Source organism: Haemorhous mexicanus, chromosome 3 (assembly GCF_027477595.1).
Source record: "Haemorhous mexicanus isolate bHaeMex1 chromosome 3, bHaeMex1.pri, whole genome shotgun sequence".
Lineage (NCBI taxonomy): Eukaryota > Metazoa > Chordata > Aves > Passeriformes > Fringillidae > Haemorhous > Haemorhous mexicanus.
The window spans coordinates 31,726,060-31,747,571 of record NC_082343.1 but is presented as its reverse complement, the minus strand read 5'-3'; the positions used below and the strand labels follow the sequence as shown (position 1 = coordinate 31,747,571).

Genomic DNA, 21,512 nt, shown 5'->3' with positions numbered 1-21,512 from the left:
TAACCAGGGCAAGAGTTGCCCTTACCTGTTGGCATTTATGAAACCATCCTGGGTAGCCAGCAAAATGCCATCGTCTGTCTTTAGCTCAGCTCTTCTCTTCAAAACTCCAATCAAAAGAGATTTTAAATGGTCAAGAACATCAACCACAGATGCCATTAAAGGAAAGGTAGAAAGGATAAGACTTTCAGCAAGGTGATCCTGGCAGTGCTGCCTCAGAGGCAGAGCAGGTGTACAAGTAAGGGATGGATTTATTGGATTTGATCATATGTAAGACAGCACCAAAAAAAAAAAAAAAAGTGACTGAAACGCAAGCAAATCTGAAGTTACTGTTCTTGCAGCTTTCAAATATGCACTTTTAAACCAAATTTTGTTCTCCTCCTTGTTAAGTTACCCAAAACTTACACAGCAGTCTACAAATCAGTAGAATTTCAGTTGCTAAAATGCAATTTATTAGCAACAGAGAAAAGGAGCAAGTAACATCCAAAATGTGAAAGGCAGCTCTAGAAATTTTGGTTCTGCTTTGTTAAATGTAATGTTGGTTTATTTTGCAGCAGCATTCATTCACAGGGCCCATTTGAGGTTGTCACACTACAGAGTTACACCCTCAGAGAAGGGAAACCCAGTGTGCTTTAGTAATTAGTATATAAAGTGCTTGCCTAGCAATTAATTTACAGTTGTGAGCTGTGCCAAACCACACATCCTGCCGCAATCTCACCTGCTCATAGGAAGGAGAAGGAAGTCTGTCCACAAGAGGGAGATAACAGACCAGCAGTGAAGCCTTTTCCACTCCTACAGGTCCAGCTAAGAGGCTGCCACAGCTCGGAGAGATGCTCCTCCCTCCCAGAGAGCCTAGAAAGCATCCTACGGGATATGGGAGGGCAGAACGGGGCTAAGGGGGAGGGAAAGAAGCATTTTAGAGAGTGTTTTGAAATTCTGAAAGGGATCTGAGCAGGCAAAGAAAAAATGGGCTCAGAACAACTGGAGCTTTGTTGGATTCCTATTTTTCTTATTTTTAGTATTTAGTCTGAATAAACAATTTTGATTAGGCAGGCTTAAAAGGGTTGTTCAAGCTCACAGTAGCCCAAAGAGCAGGCCTCATGCTTCAGCAGGTTATTTGTCAGTCAAGAGTGTTTTATACTATCCAAAATATACCAAAGTATTTATTTTTTATTTTTCTCTTTATTGAAGTAGCCCTGCTGGAACCAAGGTCTGAGAACAGAAACTACCAGCTCTTCATAGGCAGGACCTGCTCGATCTTGTTCTAGAAATAAGAGTGACATTCTGGTGGTCACTTCAGGACCCTGAGACCCCCTGGCAGCCAGCAGAACTCTGGCTCCCGTGCCTCAGGGAGCACATGTGCCACATCCAGAGCACAGAGCTGAGGAGAGACAGTGCTGGGGCTGCATCCTGACCACCCACTTGGCTGTGGCAGTGCAAGGATGGGCTTCCTGCACTGCTCCTTGCTGGGGCCTGAGCACAGAGCTGTCTTGATGTTTCTAACTCTAAATACTTGCTGAATGCCAGCAGTGGTATCCTACAGAAGTTCATCACGAGATGGGGGAGGGAAAGTAAAGTGTTTCCAAACATTTCAAGATGCCAGAGCCTACAGAAGGAAGTCTCTGCACAAGGTCCAATCTCCAAATCCTGATTTTTGTCCAGAGCACCTCCCTGTAGCAATCAGCCAGAAAGCAGCATGGATGAGGCTGCAAGTAGAGGCAACAGAGTAAGCCTGGCAGCACACTCACAGATGCTTATAGGGGCCATCTCACTGGCAGCAGGACACCAGAACCCATTCCAGAGGGACAGAACAAAAGCTAAAGCTGACACAAGTGTGTCTGTCAGAGCCTTTGAATTTTTCTTAAAAGACAAACAAACAAAAACATATCATACAGGAAAAAACAGTGCACACAAGTAAGAAATTCAAGTTTCAGGATGAAAATGGACAGTTCACTGATAAATTTCAATCCTTAATTTGATTGGGGCCATCACAAACACGTGACGCAGAGGTGGAATAAAACTGAGGGTAAGTAACAAGCATTTGATACCAAGTCTGTCAAAGCAAAACAGACCATACTGGCAGCCTTTCTGAACATGGACTTTGTGCATGTCATCAGCCAAGCTTCACTACTGCAAATTTATACAAAAAAAAAAAAAAAAAAACCAAGTTGTGGGCTGAACCTACAGATGAAGATTGCCTTATTTAATTACCTAACAGCAGAAATTCAACAAATAAATGCATTTCTTAAACTGACAAATTAGCAGGCTGAGGGAATGTGGTCATTTATTCAGGAACCAAGGCAAGTCAAAATTAAAATTTAGCTTTGTTTGCTCTCACTGGTCAGTTTAAAAACACAAATTCAGCCTCCTGACAGGCAATTTTTCAAGGGCTGTTTAATTGCTACCATTTTTCAGCAGTCAGCTTATTTGCAGAATTCCCTGGCATGCCCCAACAACAGCTCTGTGGTTTGCAGAAGCAAGTGCTTTCAAGATGAGTACCATTCCTCACCTACATAGAAAAATGTGCCAGTAAGTTTAAAAAAAAAAAAAAAACCAACAAAAAAAAAAACCACCACACAACCCCCAAAAAACCTACGTAGAGGAGAAACTGCTCATGTCCAATTGCCAAAGTTCATCATCTCTTTTTATTCAAACTGGAGTGGAAGGTATCCCTAACCTTATAGTCAAGTTAGCATACAGTTGCTTGTTATTTTATTTTCAGAGCACTAAAGAAGTAACTCCAGCTTAGGGTAATCACACTCACTCTCATCAATTTCATTTTACCATCTCCATGAAAACCCCAGTGTCAGCATGGCAATCCTCTATGATCTTTCTGTAGAAGAGATCACTACACTCACTACAAATAATGTAGTCAGAGAGAGAAGAAAATTTCCATAAATGCAAGACAGGATTCATTTTCTCAAGTTTCCTGACTCAGTGCTCCCCCTCCACCTACATGTCTCACCCTAAGCCTGGATTTCCCCCTTCCCCCTGCTCCTGCCCTGCAAGCATCCTGCCAGCAGCTGCACAGCAGCTGAAGCACCACCAAATGGGACAGATTCTCTGGCTGCCAAGGGCATAACAGAAGCCTACATCCAGCCTGCAGCTCTTTTTGGGGTGTTTTTGAGAGTCTGCATTCATACAAACCAAGGGAACGGGAAGAATGCAGAAGTTTCCCCTGGCACCAATAGCAAGACTGCATTTCATTTTGCAGAGATGTAAATTAACTGTGGGGACTGCATAAACCTGCTGCTGGGGCGAGTGGAAATGTCTCTTTCCCCTCCCACCCACCATAGTCAACCTACAACTAGGCAAAGAACAGATGATGGAAACTTACATGAGCCATCCAATAAAAGTGAGAGAACCAGAACACATAACTACTCTGGATTGCAAGTATTATAAACACCTCTCACACAGACCATACCCCTTTGGACAGCAATTCAGACACAGGACACTGCATGGGACACCACTGCTAATGCATTGAAATGAGAGCTTTCATGTGGGAAGCTCTCAGAATTATTAAAGTTTCACAATTACTACTACAAGTGATGTGTTAAGTGAAAGATGGATCAAGAATTAAGTTTCACACATTAAGTGCAGTGGCCAGAGCCCAATTCAGTAAGCCAAAACCTTTTGCAAAACAGTGCCAATGACTGTGCAGGGTAACTAGCAGAAGCCACCTTGAATTTAAAATAACATGAAATTCATGAAGTCAAGATAAAGCAAGACAAGTTACTAGCCAATTTCTGCTTCTCTTAGATGAACCTCCTTTTCTGTGAGGCAGCAGGGTTTTCTGACACTGAGACAAGTTGGTATTTTTGAAGGCTGGCAGAGTCTCCAGGTTCCAGCTAGCAGCCAGAAGCATTCCTTCATTGGGGATGCCCATTCCCCCTCAGCACTGGAAGGTCAAGCAGCAGACAGCATCAGCACTGCCTCCCAGTGCCCAGGAAAGGCAGAAAATTAGGCATTTTTCCACTCCAGAAGGAAGAGAGGCCTTGTCAGCAGCTAAAGACCTGTAGCACTTTCATTAATGTCAAAAGAGAGCATTGAAAAAATCTCCTAGAGGTGTGAGGTTAAGAGATGTCATTAATGGAGAGCAAAAGGGAGATGTCTCACAGGACAAACCAGACAACTGGGGAGCAATGGAAGTGGTATTAACTGACTAGGACAAGGGCAAAGTCAGGCAAGAGACTAATAATACTGTCTGAGAGAAGATTGGAGTTCATTAGCAACAAATAGCCAAAGAAGGTTGTGGATCACCAAGATCTGATGTAACTCCAGATAATAAAGTGTGGTTTTGAAAGTTATCAAAGTGTCTAATTCCAGTAGAAATAGGGAAGCAGTATGGAATTGCCCAGGCCCCTTGCACGGCCATGCTTTTTTGCACAGACATTCCATCTCTCCCTTTCTTTGAGCCAGACATGGACAGAGGGCCAGCAGGAGAAGGAAAGCTACCAGAAGAGAGGATTTTTATAACCTTCCAAAGGAGAGGCTGAGAAATTACTTTCTAACAATGCATATCAGCTTAAAGACTACCAAGGGAGAAGAATCATTAAAGCTGGGAATAGGTTCTGGCTCAAGATCAGATACTCATAAGACTATTATAGATAAATTTCAGCTGGCAATTAAAAGATAGCTCCTAAGCAATGAGAAGCAAGGGGGCTGCAAAACCAACCAACCAAACACCACAGGTACACAGGCAGACACAAAAAAGCTCCCCAGAATCTCAGCCACTGTTTTTGAGATAAACCCCGGCACTTTCCCAAAAGGTCTTGGTGAAGGGAGTTCCTATAATTAAGGAATTAAATTCAGGAAACCCCTTCCAACTCTGTTTTACAAGTCTGGTAATTGCATATCACATAGGAATTACTGGCATTGACAGAGTTACTGAAGCAATTAATTAGTTTACTAGCATCAAGAAACAGTGATCTACTTTTGTACTGCTGCAAGACTGGGAGAGGAGTGGGAAAAGCAAGAAAAAGCTTCAAGCTGTACCCAGAGGGTACAGACTCTCATCCCTAGGAGTCCTCTGGTCACATTCCTGTGGCACCATCTCAGGTGGTGCCTCCGGAGACAAGGCTCAGAACATGTCAGGAGTGCAGCACCAGAAGGATATTATAGTAGCTGTCATTCCTTAAAAAAAAAAAGAAGTGGGTGGAGAAGGAGGGAAGCCTTGATTGGCTTGAAATTTGAATTGCAGTGAGCTGTGTGATCATACAGGAGATATGCAATATATGGCAGCCCCACACTGCTGTTTGCTCCATGCTGACCAGCCAACATCCACCTCTGAGAATGGGCTGTAGCACCTCCCCTGCTTCTGCTGGCACTGTAGGCAGACTTGGGAAATGATAAATACAAGCCAGCGCTTCAGCTAATAAAGACAGGAATAAAACTAGCAGTGTCCACTTAGGAGAGCAGGGAGTGCAGATGAACTCAAAGGACAGAAGGACAAACTCTGTGAATGGTATGCAGATGAACTCAAAGGACAGAAGGACAAACTCTGTGAATGGTATGCAGATGAACTCAAAGGACAGAAGGACAAACTCTGTGAATGGTAGAGCACTGGTAGCTCCAGGAGGAGATTCCAGAGAAGCCCTGTGTCTTCTTTGTTTACAAAAGCAACTGCTGCAGCCGGCCATACAATCTTCAGCTGTAAACCCCACAGCATCCTCCAGATCCTAGACATCACAGTGGTGTGTACAGTGGGAGAACCTGGGTTTGGATTGTTATTTTCTCAAAGGATTTTTGACATTGCCAAAAATAACTGTGTCTGTAAGGTGCTATTAGATATTATGAGAAATACTGGAACTGCACCACACACCACTCAGACTGGCTCCCTCATTTTCTTTACCTCAGTTGCCAAAGGCACAGACTTCCAGGAGAAGCTAAAGCCAGTGCCTCTAAAGAAGAAATTATTTTCTGCACAGATACAAGCCTCTGGAATGAGTCTCTGACTGGTTTAAAAAAAATGCATGTTTCTGTTTCCATCTTCTTTACACCTATCTGGGGGGGGGGGTAATTTTTTCATTTTTGATTTCTATTACTTTTAATTTTATTTATATTTGCATGAGTGATGCAAACCCTTAATATGTACTATCTCAACTCATAAATTTAATTGATATCTATAGGGGAGAGTCAGGCTGGAGAGAAGCATGGGAATACCAAATCTCACTTTTATTCCTGCTCAAAGATTTTTTTACAGGAATTATTTGTTACCCGGAGGAAAATCACAATAAAAGCATGAACCCACTAGGATGGCAAACAGTCTAAGTTTCCTAAGAGTTCTAAGCATTTGGTGACAGCTTATTTCCTGGGCATTTGGACCTCTCCCAGCCACACAGTAGTCTGTAGCCCCAGTGTTTGTCTGGTGTGCAGCACAGTCAGGAGTGGTGAGGAGTCATGATGGAGCTGCTACAACGAACAGCACAGCTACACTGACAGGTGGGGGCTGTTTGAGGGGAGCCATCTCACACCAGCCTTCCTCAGCATCTGCAATCACCTGCATCAGTGCCTCCCCTTGCCTCCACCAGCAGCCTCAGAACTGCCCCAGCCAGCAGCTGAAGGAGCACAGCACAGAGCTGAGCCCACTGGTGAAAAAAGTTTCTCCAAATGGGTCACATGAAGTTCATTTTCAAGTGCAAGTACATAGATATTGAAATGCCCCATCTGCTTTAAAATGGTTTTAAAATTGCAGTAAGGTTTTGGTTCCTTTAATTTGAAAGTATGGGAGGGGAAAAGAAATCTCACACAAGAAAAAGCCAACTAGGTAAGATCCATCTGCCACTAGCATTAAGCAAGACTGAGCTCTTCCACTTCACAGCCCAGAGGCTTTAGCTGCTGGCAGCTTAGTTCAGAGAGCCATTGTTCGTTCCTAGAAGTAGCCTCAACTATTTTTGTCCACGTGAACATAGAATCACTTCTGCAGTACAAGAACTGCAGAAACCACTGAGCCCTTTGCTGGGCAGCAGCTGTGGGCTTGTCCTCCACACAAGCCTCTGTGGGGGAAAGAGATCCACAGTGGGCTGCCTGCCCAGGGACTGGCTCCAGCCCTAGGCCTAGCACCTCTCTCCTGCCTTATGGCTGCACAGGGAAATTGTGGAGTCACCACCCCTGGAGGTATTGAAAAGACATGTGATACTTAGAGACATGGTAGAGTGGTGGACTTGGCTGTGATGGGTTAAGGGTTGGACTCAGTAATCTTAAAGGTCATTTACAAACAAAATTATGCTATGGCAGATTGATTGTTGGAAGCCAGGGCACAGGGAATATTCTCCTGCCTGTCCTGGCAAGTCCTGATTCCCAGGAAAACACTGCTTTTAACCTCCATCCATGGAGAAGGCTTCCAAGACTTTGGGATGAATTAGAATCTACAAGTGTGTGAAATAGTAGTGTAGTTTATCACAGGATGAAAGATTTAGAGTTTTGGGTGTTTAGTATGGAGGTAGATAGAAGACAAAATGGAGGATTCTGGGTGTTGCCTGGTCTCCTTCATCTCCTCCATTTTCTGCTGTGTTGGTGGCACAGGGTGACTGGTTGGGGAGAGCTGCAATTGAAGCTGCTGCATGGTGGGCAAATAGGTATTGGTAGATGAGTAGAAATAAAGTACATTTTAGGACTTAATCGGACGAAACAGCTTTAAAAGACCTTGAAACTGCACATCTTGTGACCTTTTTGTTGTCTTCTCCTTGTGAGCTAAGTCTGGTATAGATGGCACGCAGAACTTTTGATAAAAGTAAACAGCAACCTGAAGACCAAAAAAGTCCCATTCTTCTCTCACTCCTGGCACAGAACTATATTAGGGGTCTCCCACACTGGGGGCCCCAAGGGGTTTCCCAAAATTGATCGTCCTCTTCCCCTGACATGTCTGCTTTGAGGGCACAGCTCTGGGGCAAGGCTGGCTCCTCCCCCAGGTCAGCTCTCAGAAGTGGCATGTGCATGCTCAGTTGCACACAGAGCCAGAGCAGTGCTGATCAGCCGGCAACAGACTCCTGAAGTAGCTGAAAGGACCAGGCAGCAGCTTGGCATTTACAACTGGGGGCAGGGACTCGAAAACACACTTGAAAATCTCGTTATCGAGGTCTAACAGCAGGTGCCAGGCTTGCATCCAGCCCCAGCTAGAAACTGGTCAGTGTGGGGAAAAGAGCTGTCAGCCAGCACCAAATGTGGCAACGCCCTCTGAATACCAGTCAGTCAAGGATTTACCAAAACAAGGGAGAAACACAGGGGTGGAGAAAGCAGGGGATGAGAACTGTTTGAACTTTCGCCCACAGACAAAAGCTGACGTGCAGCAGGAATCATTTGTAAAACCACTCAGTGGAAGGTCAGCACACTGTAGGTTCAATATGGCTGATGTGCATTTGTTTCACCCTTCCCACCACCCCCACAAACCAAAAATCAAGCATGGAGTTTTTCTTAAGAATCTTTACTTTTTTTTTTTTCTTAACTTAAATTATACATCCAAAATACAAGTATAAAACTTCACAATGAAAGATGCTGCTAATTTCTACAAAATAGTCTAAATAATAATGCACTTACATCATTTACACAATTTACCTTCACAATAAAATAGGAGCACTTGGATCACTATTTACATATTGACAGAGAATGTGGCTGTGCAGCCATCCACTTTTGGCGCTGTCTCCTGCTGGACTACCTCTGGGAGACTTGCCTCTGCAGGGAACAAGCCCTGCAAAAACTTTCCTAGCTGCAGGAACCTGCCCAAAGGGTACCAAACAGACCAAAATGGTGGCAAATACTTGCTTTTTCATCTTAAAGCTGCCACTGCAGCACATAAGCACACATCAATGAGTTATTTAAGGAATTCCCTGATACAGAATTTTGCTTTTCTATATTAGGCACTTCATTATACAAGTTATTTATTATGGCTTATGCAAAAGAACTCACTTTGCTCTGAATATGTATTGGCCAGATTCAGTGGGAGAAAGAGACACGTCTAAGGGCACACTTTCAGCCAGTGTTTTGGGTTAAGCCTGCATCATAAATATTTACTTCATATCAGTAATGAAGCAAATATTTTATCAAGACATGTTCCTTCTAGCAAGTCAAGCAGTCAGTGTGTTTTAAATTTTAGTACATCTGCACTTTTGTGCAAAAAGCTTGGAAACTACAGATCTCCCTCTTCCAGTAAGATAACTACTTACATCCATGCTGTTCCATGTGCCATGGGGTGACACATCCCACATATGATTGTCTTAAAAGAGTACACCATAGGTTGAGGGATTATTTACATATCTTAACATGTAGAAGATAAAGTTGTAACTTACCAAATAATAAATACAGATCAGAGTACAAGACTGAAATAAAATAAATTAGAATGATTACCCAAGGTGTTGAATTCCTTAAAGGCCTGAACCAAAGATTCAAAAAAACCCCATCAAGTGATGTATTTCCAATGGTTCAAGAAGGTTTTGGATAGGGCTTCTAATTAGACACTGTTTGAAAATGAGATGTTTAGCTAAGCTGGTGGATATTTGAAACCTATATGATCAAACAGCAAAACTTACCTCTAAAAGAAGTCTTTTGGGTAAAACTTTTTAGACCAAACATTAATACTGTTATTGTTGGGAAGAACATAGTTCTCAAAGATTGTCTCGACATAAATTCAGCAGCAAGGAAATAAGCATACAGTTAAGAACACAACGTATTTGTGAAGCAAATACGTGTTAGTGCACATGATTTTCCAAAAACTTCACTCTGCAGCTACATTTGTGCATATTTCAGAATGCTTCTAACTATATGGTTAATAAAAATCTTCTCATGACTATAGCTAAGTTTGTTTTTCAGTTAGTTTTTTTAAATGGCAGTTAGGAGTAGCTTACTCAAGAATGATGCCAAATTTCAGGTCCAAATATACCAGAACACCGAGAAATTTGGAATCCAAGTAAAAAAATCTTAAAACTTAGGTCTATCAAACTTTAAAAAAGAAAAAAACACATTAAAAGCAGTGAATCTGCTCTCAGAATTGCACACTCACCAGGTTTGTAAACTCTACATGAAGTCAGTGATGCACTGTTCACTATAAGAGGTATAATGTGGATGCTCTGTGCAGAGCAGTACAGATGCTTTTTGGTTGCAGTTTCCTTCACGTCTCCTCTTTCTCCTCCTTGAGGATTAAGCAGCTACGGTAATTCGGTAGCTAAAAGCGTCTCAGAGGAAGAGGCCCGTGTTTACATGGAAGGGGAGGTGACAGGTGTCCATGTGGGTGCCAGCCTGGCATGTGCAGAGGTGTCATACTGGCTGTCGGGCAGGTCGGCGGGCGCCGCGCCGTCGTACAGGGGTGAGGCAGAGGAGGCTGCTGGCACTGCGTGGGGCAGGGCCGAGTAGTGTCCTGGAGAGCCACGCAGGAACTGGGAGCTCAGCCCGTTGGACATCCCGCTCGGCTGGGACACCGGCGTGATGGTGCTGTTACTCACAGACCACAGGTTGGGGTACTGGCTGGAAGAGGGAAAGGCACAGGTAAACCCAGTTATTAGTGACTCCAGTGCTTGCTGGCAGCTCCTCAGCTCACAACACAGCCCCCAGGCCAGGTCCTTTTGCTGCTAACAGTGACACTCTCTAGGCAGTTCCTAGCCACTGCGAGGGAGGAAGGACTCCCAGGCACAATTTGTGTCCGTGGCACCCCCACAAATAAACTCAACTTCCCTATTTTCCAACAGATAAGAGGTTAAATGAAAGGGGTGGCAGAAATGCCCTCCTTGAGGTTTCACAGTTCCATTTCTACTGGTTTTACCTCCTGAACAACTCAGTGCAGAAATTGCAACTCCGGGAACTTTGCAACTTCCTAAATATGCATCCTGGGGATCAGACAGAGAAAGAAGTGCTAGAAGGACCTTTTGACTCAATCAATCTGTGCTCAGGACTAAAAATATGTTCAGCAATACAGTCAACTCATACTGGGTAGTAGTACATATCCTGATTAACAGTTAAGAGTCCATGTGCGTGGTTCAAATGCAAAAATGCTTTCCACAAACAGAATAGTAGGTCTGAATTGCTAAAAGAGATGTCCAAATTTTGTCCCTCTATAGTTAATAGCAAATATTTTACCACCTTTTCTGCCTCTTTGAATTTTCATGTTTATCTCTAAAGGACTAAATGCAAGCTGAATTTTTGCTAAAGGAGTCAAAAGTTTAATAAAGATAGTAAGTACTAAGAGGAGGAAAGATTCTTATGTTCACAAAATATCAAAAATTTTCACCACAATCCCATGCTATGCTGGTTAGTGGGGCAATGCTTCAGTAAAGAATTACTGCCCCAACCATGTGCTCCTTCTCCACACTACAGTTCATTTGTAGCAGAATAAAGGTTTATGGAGATGGCTGAGAAAGCTGTGACCAGCCAAAATGGAAGGGATAAAGAAAAAAAAAACTTTTTAAACACCATTATGCTTAATAGAGATGAAACTTCAGCATCCTCAAATTCAATCTATGTTTGTCCAAGTAATCTGCAATCCTTAATTTATCAAATATTGTTGTCACAAGTATCTACATTTCCAAAATCAAAACATTAAAAAACAAAAACATCTGTTTCTTCAATGTGTTTTCCTTGTGGACAGTCCTTCACAGTGCCCCACAGAGTGCTAATGGTTCATACCAATGGCCAAAATGACTTCTAATATGCTGGGGACTCTTTACCTCCTTTTTCAGCCTTTTCCTCCTAGAAAGTAGGAATATAGGGATTTGAGGGCTGGACTCCTACCTGGAGCTGGTAGCTGTGCCAGTGCTGTGACCCATGGGCAGCATGGCTGTGTGTGTAGTAACTCCCAGAGAAGACCAGTTGTCATGGGACTGCAGCATGGACAGGCAGGCAGAGGAGTTGTCAGCATAGGCTGCTGAGAAAACACATAATCACTTACAAACACTAGAATCAGGCCAAATACCAATCTTGTATTTAAATGCAATGAAGAGGTTTAAACCACCCTTCCCCACTACTACCTTGGAAAAGAAAAATAAAAACAAAATTACACACAGAGAAAAAAAACAAAGCTGATAACCAGTTGTGTCAAGCTCACACCTTTGTGGGCACTGCCCTGACGTGTTGTTTTGCTCCCCTAATAACTGCAAAATTTTATTTCTGTGAAGGGCCTATGGCCAAAAGGCTGTCTGCAAGCTAGCTGCTAATTCAGCACATGCCATTTCACACAGTCAGTGGAAAACAAGAGCTCTTTATTTACACTGTCACCTGGAGACCTTCCATCTCCATCACCTACACAGGCAGTGACAGTCTGGCAAAGCTGGATAACAAGGCTATCACTGGATCATACATCCCAGTTTTGAGCCAAGCATGCCACCCTGAAATCTGCCTTAGGCACCATCAGGAGTGACTGGACTGTGGCTTAGACTACTTGGCTTGTGACCCAAACTGGCTGGCCCACACAGCAGGGGCACTAGGGAGCCATAAAGGGGATCCCAAACAGCCACCCATGGTCAGAAAGAAGCTGCTGTGGTAGCTAACTAAGGCAAGGAAGTTTTTTGCTGAGGACAAGAAAGAACACCAGAGAGGTTTTGTTCTTTTATCCTTGAAGTCTTGCACAAAATTTCCAAGATGCAAGAAAAGTACACAGAGAGCTAGTTTTTCACTTCAAAATGACTATATACAAGATTGGTCAGGTTACATCTAAAAGCCCATTTATTACTTCATAATTCAAAATAATAAGTATTTTTTAAATGGGAACCTTCGATATCTATACAGCCTGAAAGCTAAAATTGTTAACCATTCTTCTTTGCCAGAAGAAATTTTAAAAAAAAACCAATTAAACAAACAAAAAACCCCACTGTTAAAATGCCCTTTTCATCCTTAAGTACCTGGTGCCTGAGATATTAAGTCTTAAGATATTTGGCTACTTCTGAGCACCCCTTTTTTAAAAGCTCTCCAGTTAACTCAGCTCCTTACTGTTTCTATCTGTGCAGAGGTGGGACGTTCCTAGACAGACCCCAACCACAGCCACGGTTCAGACCAGCTGACAGAATCAGGCCCCAGTTCTGAAGGCACTGGGCACACACTGGGCTCAGGGCCCCCTTTCCCCAGAGCTGCAGCCTTACTTGGCGAGCTGTTCCTGTGCGTGTAGGGGCTGGCGTAGGGCGCGGGCCGGTGGCTCCTCAGCGACGAGTACCTGTCACAGCTGTGGGCAGGGGACAGCGACAGCGGGGCTCCAAACTGCGCGTGGGGATTGGCCGGGGGACACAGAGCCCCGCTGCCAGGGATGAGCCAGCTACCTACTGAGGGGAGCAAGAGGTCTGTGAGAGGGGTGTGCATGGCAGCCAGGCACACAATCACAGCAACAAAACAACTGAAATGCACATTTGGGAAAGGAAACTGAGTTTCAACACAGCTGAAATATCTGGACCTTTACAACTTGGATAAATGCTCTTATGAAGGGAAATTAGAAAGCAGCTTAGAAAAAGTCTTGTGTCAAGTTAACTTGTTTTTTAAATTACCATTTAACCATAACCACAGTAAGGAAACACTGGAATTGTTAAACCCTCCCATATGTAGGTAGTGTGTGCTCAGTAATTGTTAGCATAGTATTCAGTTTTAAATTGCTCTTTGGGGGTCTCAATCTATAGCTAAGCTCTGAAGTTTCTCAGATTGCTAAGAACTCCTCTCAACTCCCCCATCCTTTTTAGGCTACATTTTGTTGTCAATCTGTTAAAACAGAAGTCATTAAAACACGAATGCCTTTCAACCATCGGAAAGAACCTCTTCAAGCAAATGCCCATAATTTTCTTAAAACAGTACTTAAAACATGAGTACTGTCTCAATAAATTTTATGAAATAAAGTTGTGTCTCCATGTCCATGTGAACACTGCTGTCCTTGTACAAAGAACCAGATGTCTTTTTGGACATAAAGACAACCCTGCAGTGGTTTTGAATGCAATAAATCCTAACCACACACAGAGATTATAGTGTTTATACAATCATCAACATGCATGAACCACAACCACAGAGACCAGTAACATTGCCCTCTGTGAGCCAACAAGCCAGCTACGAAGCTACTTTGACCTCAAAGTTTAGCTTAACTTCACACAGAGTAGATAGAAGAAATCAAAGTCATGCTCATGAGGCACGACAAAAGGAAACATACACTGTGAATACCCAGACTGCTGGTTGTCCCCCACTTCTTCCATCATGTCTTTGTGATCACTTCTATAAAAGAAACCATGTTGTATTAGTTAAGAATTTGTCTTCAAAAATCTATCTTAAAAATCCACATTTTAGAATTAAGTTAAGAGCTCTCACCTTTCTTTTGCATCAAGAAATGCCTTTGCAAACGGATTGTATTTAATTTTTAAAGCTGTAATCTAAAAACAACAACAAATATCTTTATTCACATGTATCACCATTCATTATCACACTGATATTAGGATTTGAACTAGGACTATCCAGTGAAGTTGGTAAAATAACAGATTTCTGAAGAAATAAAAGTAGGCCCATAAAAGCAACTGATGGGCACGAATTAAACAGCTCCTTAAGGTCTGAAGTATTATCAAAGCACTAGAAGTTAGTCTCTTTGCCAAGTTTTGAAACACCAAATAGCCTGAGTTCATTGATCATCTAAGGAAACACCTAAGAAAGGTAGTAAACTATTAGCTATAAAAATCTTCACATTTCTAGCCAGAGCAGATTGGACATCAAAGAAATCTCAGAAAATCTGATAATTACAACTTCATTCAACACACACACGTATTTGGGTAACAGAAAAAGGGCCGCTCCAAAAATGGTGCCCGCAGTCATTTCACTGTGTAGCTCAAAACAAGAATTCTTTTTTCTACCATAGTTGCTTGCCCCCACAGAGTCTTTTAAAAATTACTCCCTTATAACGAATCTGCAGTACATATTGAGACAAACAATGCTCAGAACTTTGTTCTATAATTCATTCATAGGGCTTTTACATGCATTAACTTAATCTTTTATATTAAGCCTCAAAAAAGAAAAAAAAAAAACTTAGGAAGGACTGAAAATCGCGAAAGGAGATCCATTATTTTGCTCTGTAACATGCACGCTTTGCTACCCGAAACCTCCCGGCAGTGGCACCCCCTCTTCCCCGCTGTGCTGACCTCCTCGTTCTGGTAGGCTGTCACAGCTATAAACTGGGTTTCTGGGAAGGAATGGCTGGTGATCATCCGCTGAGGGCCACCCACTCGCACAATGTGAATCCGTGGCTCGTACTTGTGCAGGGAGTTCAACATGATCTGTGAACAGAGCAGGTGAGCAGGGACAGAGTAGTGGCAGATGCTGCCAGAGACAAAGGGCACTCGGGTTTTAAAGTATCCATCTTTCCAAGAGAGGTGGAAAAAGCAGTAAGTACGAAAAAAGCCTAAAACTAAAGCTATGAGAGAAGGAAAGGCACACTGAGGACAAGACACAACTTTCTGCACAAGTTATCCTCATCCCTGTTACTTGACAAAGCACTCGCAGAGTCACAAATGCATCAATGATAAGTCAGCCTTAGAAAGATTCATCTACCACAGCACACCACTGACATGAGCAAATATTCAGACCAGAAAGAGCTTTTCAAAAAAGACAGAGTGATAAAACATCAAGGCACCCATCCTCGGTGGAAGGAGAAGCTCTCTTGAATGAATGAATTGCGGAGCAGGGAGAAGCGCGACCCCAGCACGTTTGGGAAGGCACGTATGAAAACGAGCAGTAAGGAGAGAGCGAGCCCGCAGGGCCGGTCCAGCCCCGCTGACCGACAGGTCCCGGCGCCGGTGTTTACCTGCCCGCCGCCGTTGAGCTTGTTGGTGAGTTTGACTTTGCTGAAGGAGACGGGCGCCTTCATCCAGTGGGCGCCGAAGTTGGGCGAGTCGGGGTGGATGTAGACGCAGCTAGGCGCCTGCGGCTCCGGCTTCCCGCCGGGCACCCACTCCCCGTTCACGTACTTCCAGCGGTGCCCGTCGGCCGCCACGAAGTCCAGCAGGAAGGAGTACATGGCGTTGGGGTCCAGCCCCGACACGCTCACCTTCAGCACCGGGAACATCCTCCTGCGGGGCGACACGGAGGCGCGAGGCACGGCGGCGGGCAGCCGCCACCCCGGCCCGGGCGGGCCCCTGCCCGCTCCGCCGGGACCCCCGCGCCCCCCAGAACCGGGCCCGGGAGGCAGCGTGGGCGGCGGGGCCCCTCCCTACCTGCCGTTCTTGGTGACGATCATCTCGTTGGTGAGCTCCTTGAAGCGCAGCCACAGATCGCTGTCCTCCAGCGCGACGCGCAGCTCCCGCTCCGTGGGGTCCCCCTTCTCGCTGCCCGCCTGCAGCTCGCTCTCCACGGCGCTCAGCAGGTGGTCCACGCGGTACTGCGGGGGCTTGCCCGCGCCCTCCGCGCCGGGGGAGCTCATCCCGGCCCCGCGCCTGCCCGCGGGGCTGCTCGCTGGCACGGCCGCACCGAAACCGAGCCGGGCCCGGGCCGCGTCCCCGCGCCCTCAGCGGCCGGGCCGCTGTTATAGCCCGCCATAAACGCCCCCCCGGTGACATCACCGCGCCGGCGGGGGGGCCCCGCTGATTGGCGGGCGGCGCCTCTGATCGGCGCGGGCGGCGCTGCCCATTGGCCGCCCGCGGCCATATCAGAACGGGGCTCGCGGGAGCCTGTGATGTTAATTGCAGCCCGCGGGATTAAACGCGGCTATTTTATGTAAATCTGCCCCCAAATGTTTGCACCTCTATCAAAGCCGCCGGGGCCGGGGCTCCGGCAGCCGCGGAGGAAATGGCCCATCTCGGCAACCGCCTCACAACCGGCCAGCGCGGCACCCTCCCGCCTCCCGGCGCTGCGAGACCCCCGGTCCGCTTCTAGGCGGGCAGTCCTGGACGGGAGGCGCTCCCGCCGCGGATTCATATTTAGAGGAAAAAACGGGAAGTCCTCTTCAAGCCAGCTGACAGCAGCACCCCGCTCCGCAGGCCGCTTCCCCCGCACCTGCCCCTGCCCCCTTGCCGGAACCTCTGCCGCAGGGAAGGGCGCAGCTGGCAGCGACAAACCTTGCGGGAAAAATCAGCCAGAGAGCTGCGACCGCGCTGTACAGCGGCTGCACAAACCTGGCACTCCCCGCTTTTAGCGAGCCAATGAGCCCGCCCGTGTGAAAGGTGGCTGAGTTTGGCTCTCTGCAGCAGCATAGGCAGCGCCTTCGCAGCCGAGATGCTCGATGGCGATGGTTTTAAGCCATCCCACCCTAGAAATTTTTTAAAAATCTGAAAAACAGATCCAAAGCCACCCGCCATCCCACCTAATAAAAACACACTTCCGAAAAACAGATCGATAGTTAAAGGCTTTGTTTCGTGTAGGAAGGACAAGCGCCCGCGAGTAACTGCGGGCAAGAGGGGAGAAACTCATGAGTGAAACTTTGCAACGGGATGAATTTATTTTGAAGTTATTTGACGCAAAAACAAGGGCCGGGACGAGGGAAAAGAGGGATGCTCTGAAGCACACCCGCCGCCCGGTGTTGTAATAGTTTGCATTCTCCGGAGCTGCGACGGTCTGTGGTGTGAGGGAAGTTTATTACCTTTCCGTGAGAATCCCTGGATAGAGGGCCAGGGGGAGAGAGGTGACAATGAGCAGGAAATAGTTCAATGGGGTCTCTTTAAACAATAACAAGTTCTTTAAACGGGAGCAAATGAGAGGGAAAAAGAAGAGGAGCGGTGTAAAAATCAGAGTTGTTTTTAAAACAGACATCTCCTCTTCTCCAAACACCGCGCACCATCGCTGCCGGGATTTTTCAAATTTTAGGAGGAGGTGCCCGGGATACACTGTCAAGCTGCCTGGCAGCAGAAGGAGCTGGAAGTCAGGGCTGCCAGGGGAAGACACGCTGAGGGTCCCTTTTGCGGGATGCAGAAGGTGATTCAGTCCTTTTAGGGTTAGTAGCTGTGGCTTAGGGCTGTATTTTCATTACACAGCACCATCGTTCGCTTACTCAACTATTTTTCCCCTTCAATCTGACAAGCCGAATTCCTCTAACCACCTCTCTTCAACCACCGTGCAGAAACAGGAGAAAAAATGTTATCCCTCCAGATTAATTCCCGCTTTAAAGTTTCTTAAAGCTCTTTCTGCCTGAGCACCTACTGCCTGCTTTTTGTCCTCTTCGGAAGGGGAAAGCATTTGCGCTTGCAAATAAATTACGGGCAAAGTTTACTAAGTCGATACGTGGTCTCCGCTAGCCATGGCTGGAGATGATCTTTTCGCTATCAGGTGTTTATTTCACTGAAGGTGCTCCGGTCTAAACAAGCAACCCCGACCTAGCAAAACCCAGGGACGCTCAAGCCCCGCCTGAGCACGGCACGCCGGCCCTCGGGCGGGCAGGCAGCCCCAACTTTTGGGTTGTGCTTTGAAGGCGACATTTCGAGCATCTCAGTCCTGAAAAAGCCGAGTGCCAGGAGAGGCTAGCCCCGAAGAAGGGCTCGCACAGACAGCTCCCCGCTCCGTGCAGGTGACGGGCAGAGAAGAGACTACTCACCCCTTGCACAAGTCGCGTCACTTTTAGGGTACGGTCCTCGGGGAAGGCGGGGGAGGGCAAAGGGGACAAGAGCAGTGGGGGTGGTGGGTCCTGTCTTGCCTCAGCTTTTCCTCAGCTCGACGCCACCTGACAATGAACGTGTGTAAGAGCCGAAAGCAGCAGGAACAGCCGGAATTGAAAGCGACGGAGCGGTTTTGGTAGAATATGAACTGTTCTGAAAATGTATGAATCAAATAATTAAAGACTATCTAAAATTGTATTTCTGTGATCTGAGCTTTTAAAACACCATTTAATTCTTCCAGATGGATGCTTCAAGGAAGGAATTGTTCTATATTTCCAATCTATATATCCAATAGTTCCATATCCAATCCCTCTATGTATATACATGCACTCAAGGAATGAGAAGAGAGCAGACACTTCGGGAGCAGACACTTACCTATATGGTTAATATTTTTTGGACTAATTGCTCTATTTAGGCAGAGAAAGGAGAGTTGAAGTTCAGCTTGATTTGATATATATCACATTTTACTGAATACTTAGCAAATGAGCGAGCTGCTTATCCCAGAAAAATAATGTATGCTCTCCAATTTAGCTAATCTTTAAAAAAAAAAAAAGTCTTTCCAGTTTTAAATTTTGAAATGACCATTTAAAAGAAAAAAAGTTTCCAGGAGTTATGGATAATCTTTGAAATGCCATAAAAAAACATTAAAATAAAAACAACCTAACAACCGCTCCAAAAGAACCAACAGACCCAAACCATGAAGTTTTTCCTCAGCTTGGATTCCTGTCATCTTTATTTTATTTCCTCCCTCCTCTTTCTGATCTTAATTGCACTTCGGTTCTCAGGAGAGCGGACTCCCCACTTCCACAGTCTTTTCAGCGGGAGCTGCAGTGCATGACAGTTTACAGCCAAAAAACTTCCTCCAGCCGAACAGCTATAAAGATTCCCGATTTATAGCAATACTTTCCCTCTTGCACGGGAAGATTAGTAGCCTCCAGCTGTTACTTCGTGTTCAGAAGGCTTGTCCGTCATTCCCTACCTTATTCCCGGGGACACGGCAAATCCCCAGACGCCTTCCCAGCGGGAACCAGCCCGTCCCTGCGGTCCCAGGGTACCAGCTGCCCCTCTGCAGCTTTAACCGCCTGAGGATGCCGTGCCAAAAATGTCAGAGTGTTTAAGTATTGGAGCTATTTGTTTAAATATCTTTCAACTTGCAGTTCGGGGGGGGGGGGGGGGGGGTGGGCGGGGGCGGAGGACACCCGCTATTAATGCCACATTTGGTGCCAGATCTGTGTCCCTCCTGTCTCACCCCCCACCTTGCCACTTCCCGTGCCCATCCCGGGCAGCAGCGCCGGGCTGGGCCAGCACCCATCGAGCCCGGGGATGGAGCCCACCTCCCAAAGGTCAAAACTTCTCACTTCTAATTTGCTGAAGAGCAAACACCTGCCTTCCCACCACCTGGGTTTTATTCCCTTTTTCCCCTTAAGAAAAATGAACACATTTATCATTATTTATATGTAACTGAGATGTACATTCTACTTGTTGCTTTTTCCTGGACACTGGGGAGGAATGTCTTACTGATGCTACTATTGAGGCATTGATGTGCATGTAAATGCCATTTTCCTAGGAAGGTTCTGGATCTTGTTTAACCTGGCACATAATTTTTCTTAGAGATAAGACTTACACAAAACCTAAAGATAGTGTTGGAAGAGCTCTTTATAAGAATTCATCGCTTTGTAACCCCAGCTTGTTAACATATACTTACATAGGACAGGATAGCCTGTGAAAACAGAGCTGTTTTGTCCATATTAATGTGGGTATTAGGACTATGGGATAAGCACATTTCAGGATCTCCACTTTTAGTATTTAATAGAACCTATTTTCTGCACAAGTTTTGATGCAAACACATTTTTGAGAAACATTTTCTTTTTCAAATAGTCTGAGCAAAGCACAGCATGTTGATGTTGGTTTGTTTTGCTTTCCCCCTTTAGCATTTGGGAGGGCAAGGCAAAGGCAGAGTGCCATCCTGCATTTTTGGAAGGTGGCAAAACTCCCGTTGACTTAGTGAGATCTTTGCTTGAGTACTGCTAAGTGCCCTCTCCAGCTCAAATGCTCAGATCCTGAGGTTTCCCTCATGAAAGTCAATGACCAAACTTCCAGCGACTTCAGCTCCTGTTGCACTAGACAGCACCAACTGGGGAAAGCCAACGAAATAAACTGGAGCTCCTATGAAAGTCCTTAAGAAAATGTCTTGCACAAAGATAGGTGAGATCAGCAAACGTGGGAGTAGAATATCTTGACCTAGAATATCTTTTTCAATATCTTAGCAATATTGTTTAGATGACTCGAGCTATTTAAACCAAGTTTTCCTGTGTGAACTAGTGGGAACAAGGAGATGACACAAACAAAAGCCACTCACCACTCTTAACAGGCCGTTTCATTGAAAGCTGCAAAGAGGCACAGGCACAACAGGGACTGCAGGGGATGCAGAGAGAAGCAGTAGAATAATAGATACTGCATTATCCTGGCCTAAAGGGTAAATTTAAAAAACTCCAACTAAAACAACAAAACAAAACAAACCAATAAAAACACAAAACAAAACAATAACAAAAAAGGCAAAAAAGCCCCAAACATGCAAACAAAAAAGAAACAACCACCCCCCCCCAAAAAAAAATAAAAAAAAAAACACACAGCAAACCACCCAACCCCACACTGAAGACATATTCTGCTTCAAACAGGGACTCTAGAGATCTGAGAACAGAAAGTACTAGTGTTCTGATAAATGTCCTAGCAGGAGTCCTGTTGGGAGACCCTACCATAAACACCTTTTCTTGTACTTCAATCCATATACTTCCCAAAGGGCACTAATGTGAACTCAACTTTCCTTGCTGAGATATGCTGGAAGAGGGTAAAAAGCTACTGCTCAGGTCTTAAGTACAAAAGTCCTCAGATTTGCTGGCATTAATGACCAAAACAGACTTTTACTGGAAATATTCATCTTTTCCCTAAGCAAATGCCTCTCTTTATAAAAGTGTGCAGTGCTAAGAATCAAACTTTCTT

At 45.2% G+C, this 21,512-nt stretch overlaps 1 protein-coding gene across 2 annotated transcripts; it reads right to left on the bottom strand.

Moving 5' to 3' along the window:
- Window positions 1–8,403: 8,403 nt before the first annotated feature.
- On the bottom strand, window positions 8,404–16,363 carry TBXT (T-box transcription factor T). 2 transcript variants are annotated; one of them, XM_059841255.1, is made up of 8 exons: window positions 16,143–16,363; window positions 15,734–15,998; window positions 15,072–15,206; window positions 14,254–14,315; window positions 14,099–14,160; window positions 13,056–13,232; window positions 11,713–11,845; window positions 8,404–10,452 (listed from the first exon to the last, which is right to left on the bottom strand). In XM_059841255.1, exons 1-8 carry the CDS (start codon window positions 16,346–16,348, stop codon window positions 10,185–10,187), a joined length of 1,308 nt encoding a protein of 435 aa, XP_059697238.1. In that variant the 5' UTR covers window positions 16,349–16,363; the 3' UTR covers window positions 8,404–10,184. The 2 variants fall into 2 exon arrangements, with proteins under 2 accessions (XP_059697238.1, XP_059697239.1); XM_059841256.1 differs by having other exon boundaries at window positions 11,713–11,842.
- Between the last annotated feature and the right edge of the window lie 5,149 nt (window positions 16,364–21,512).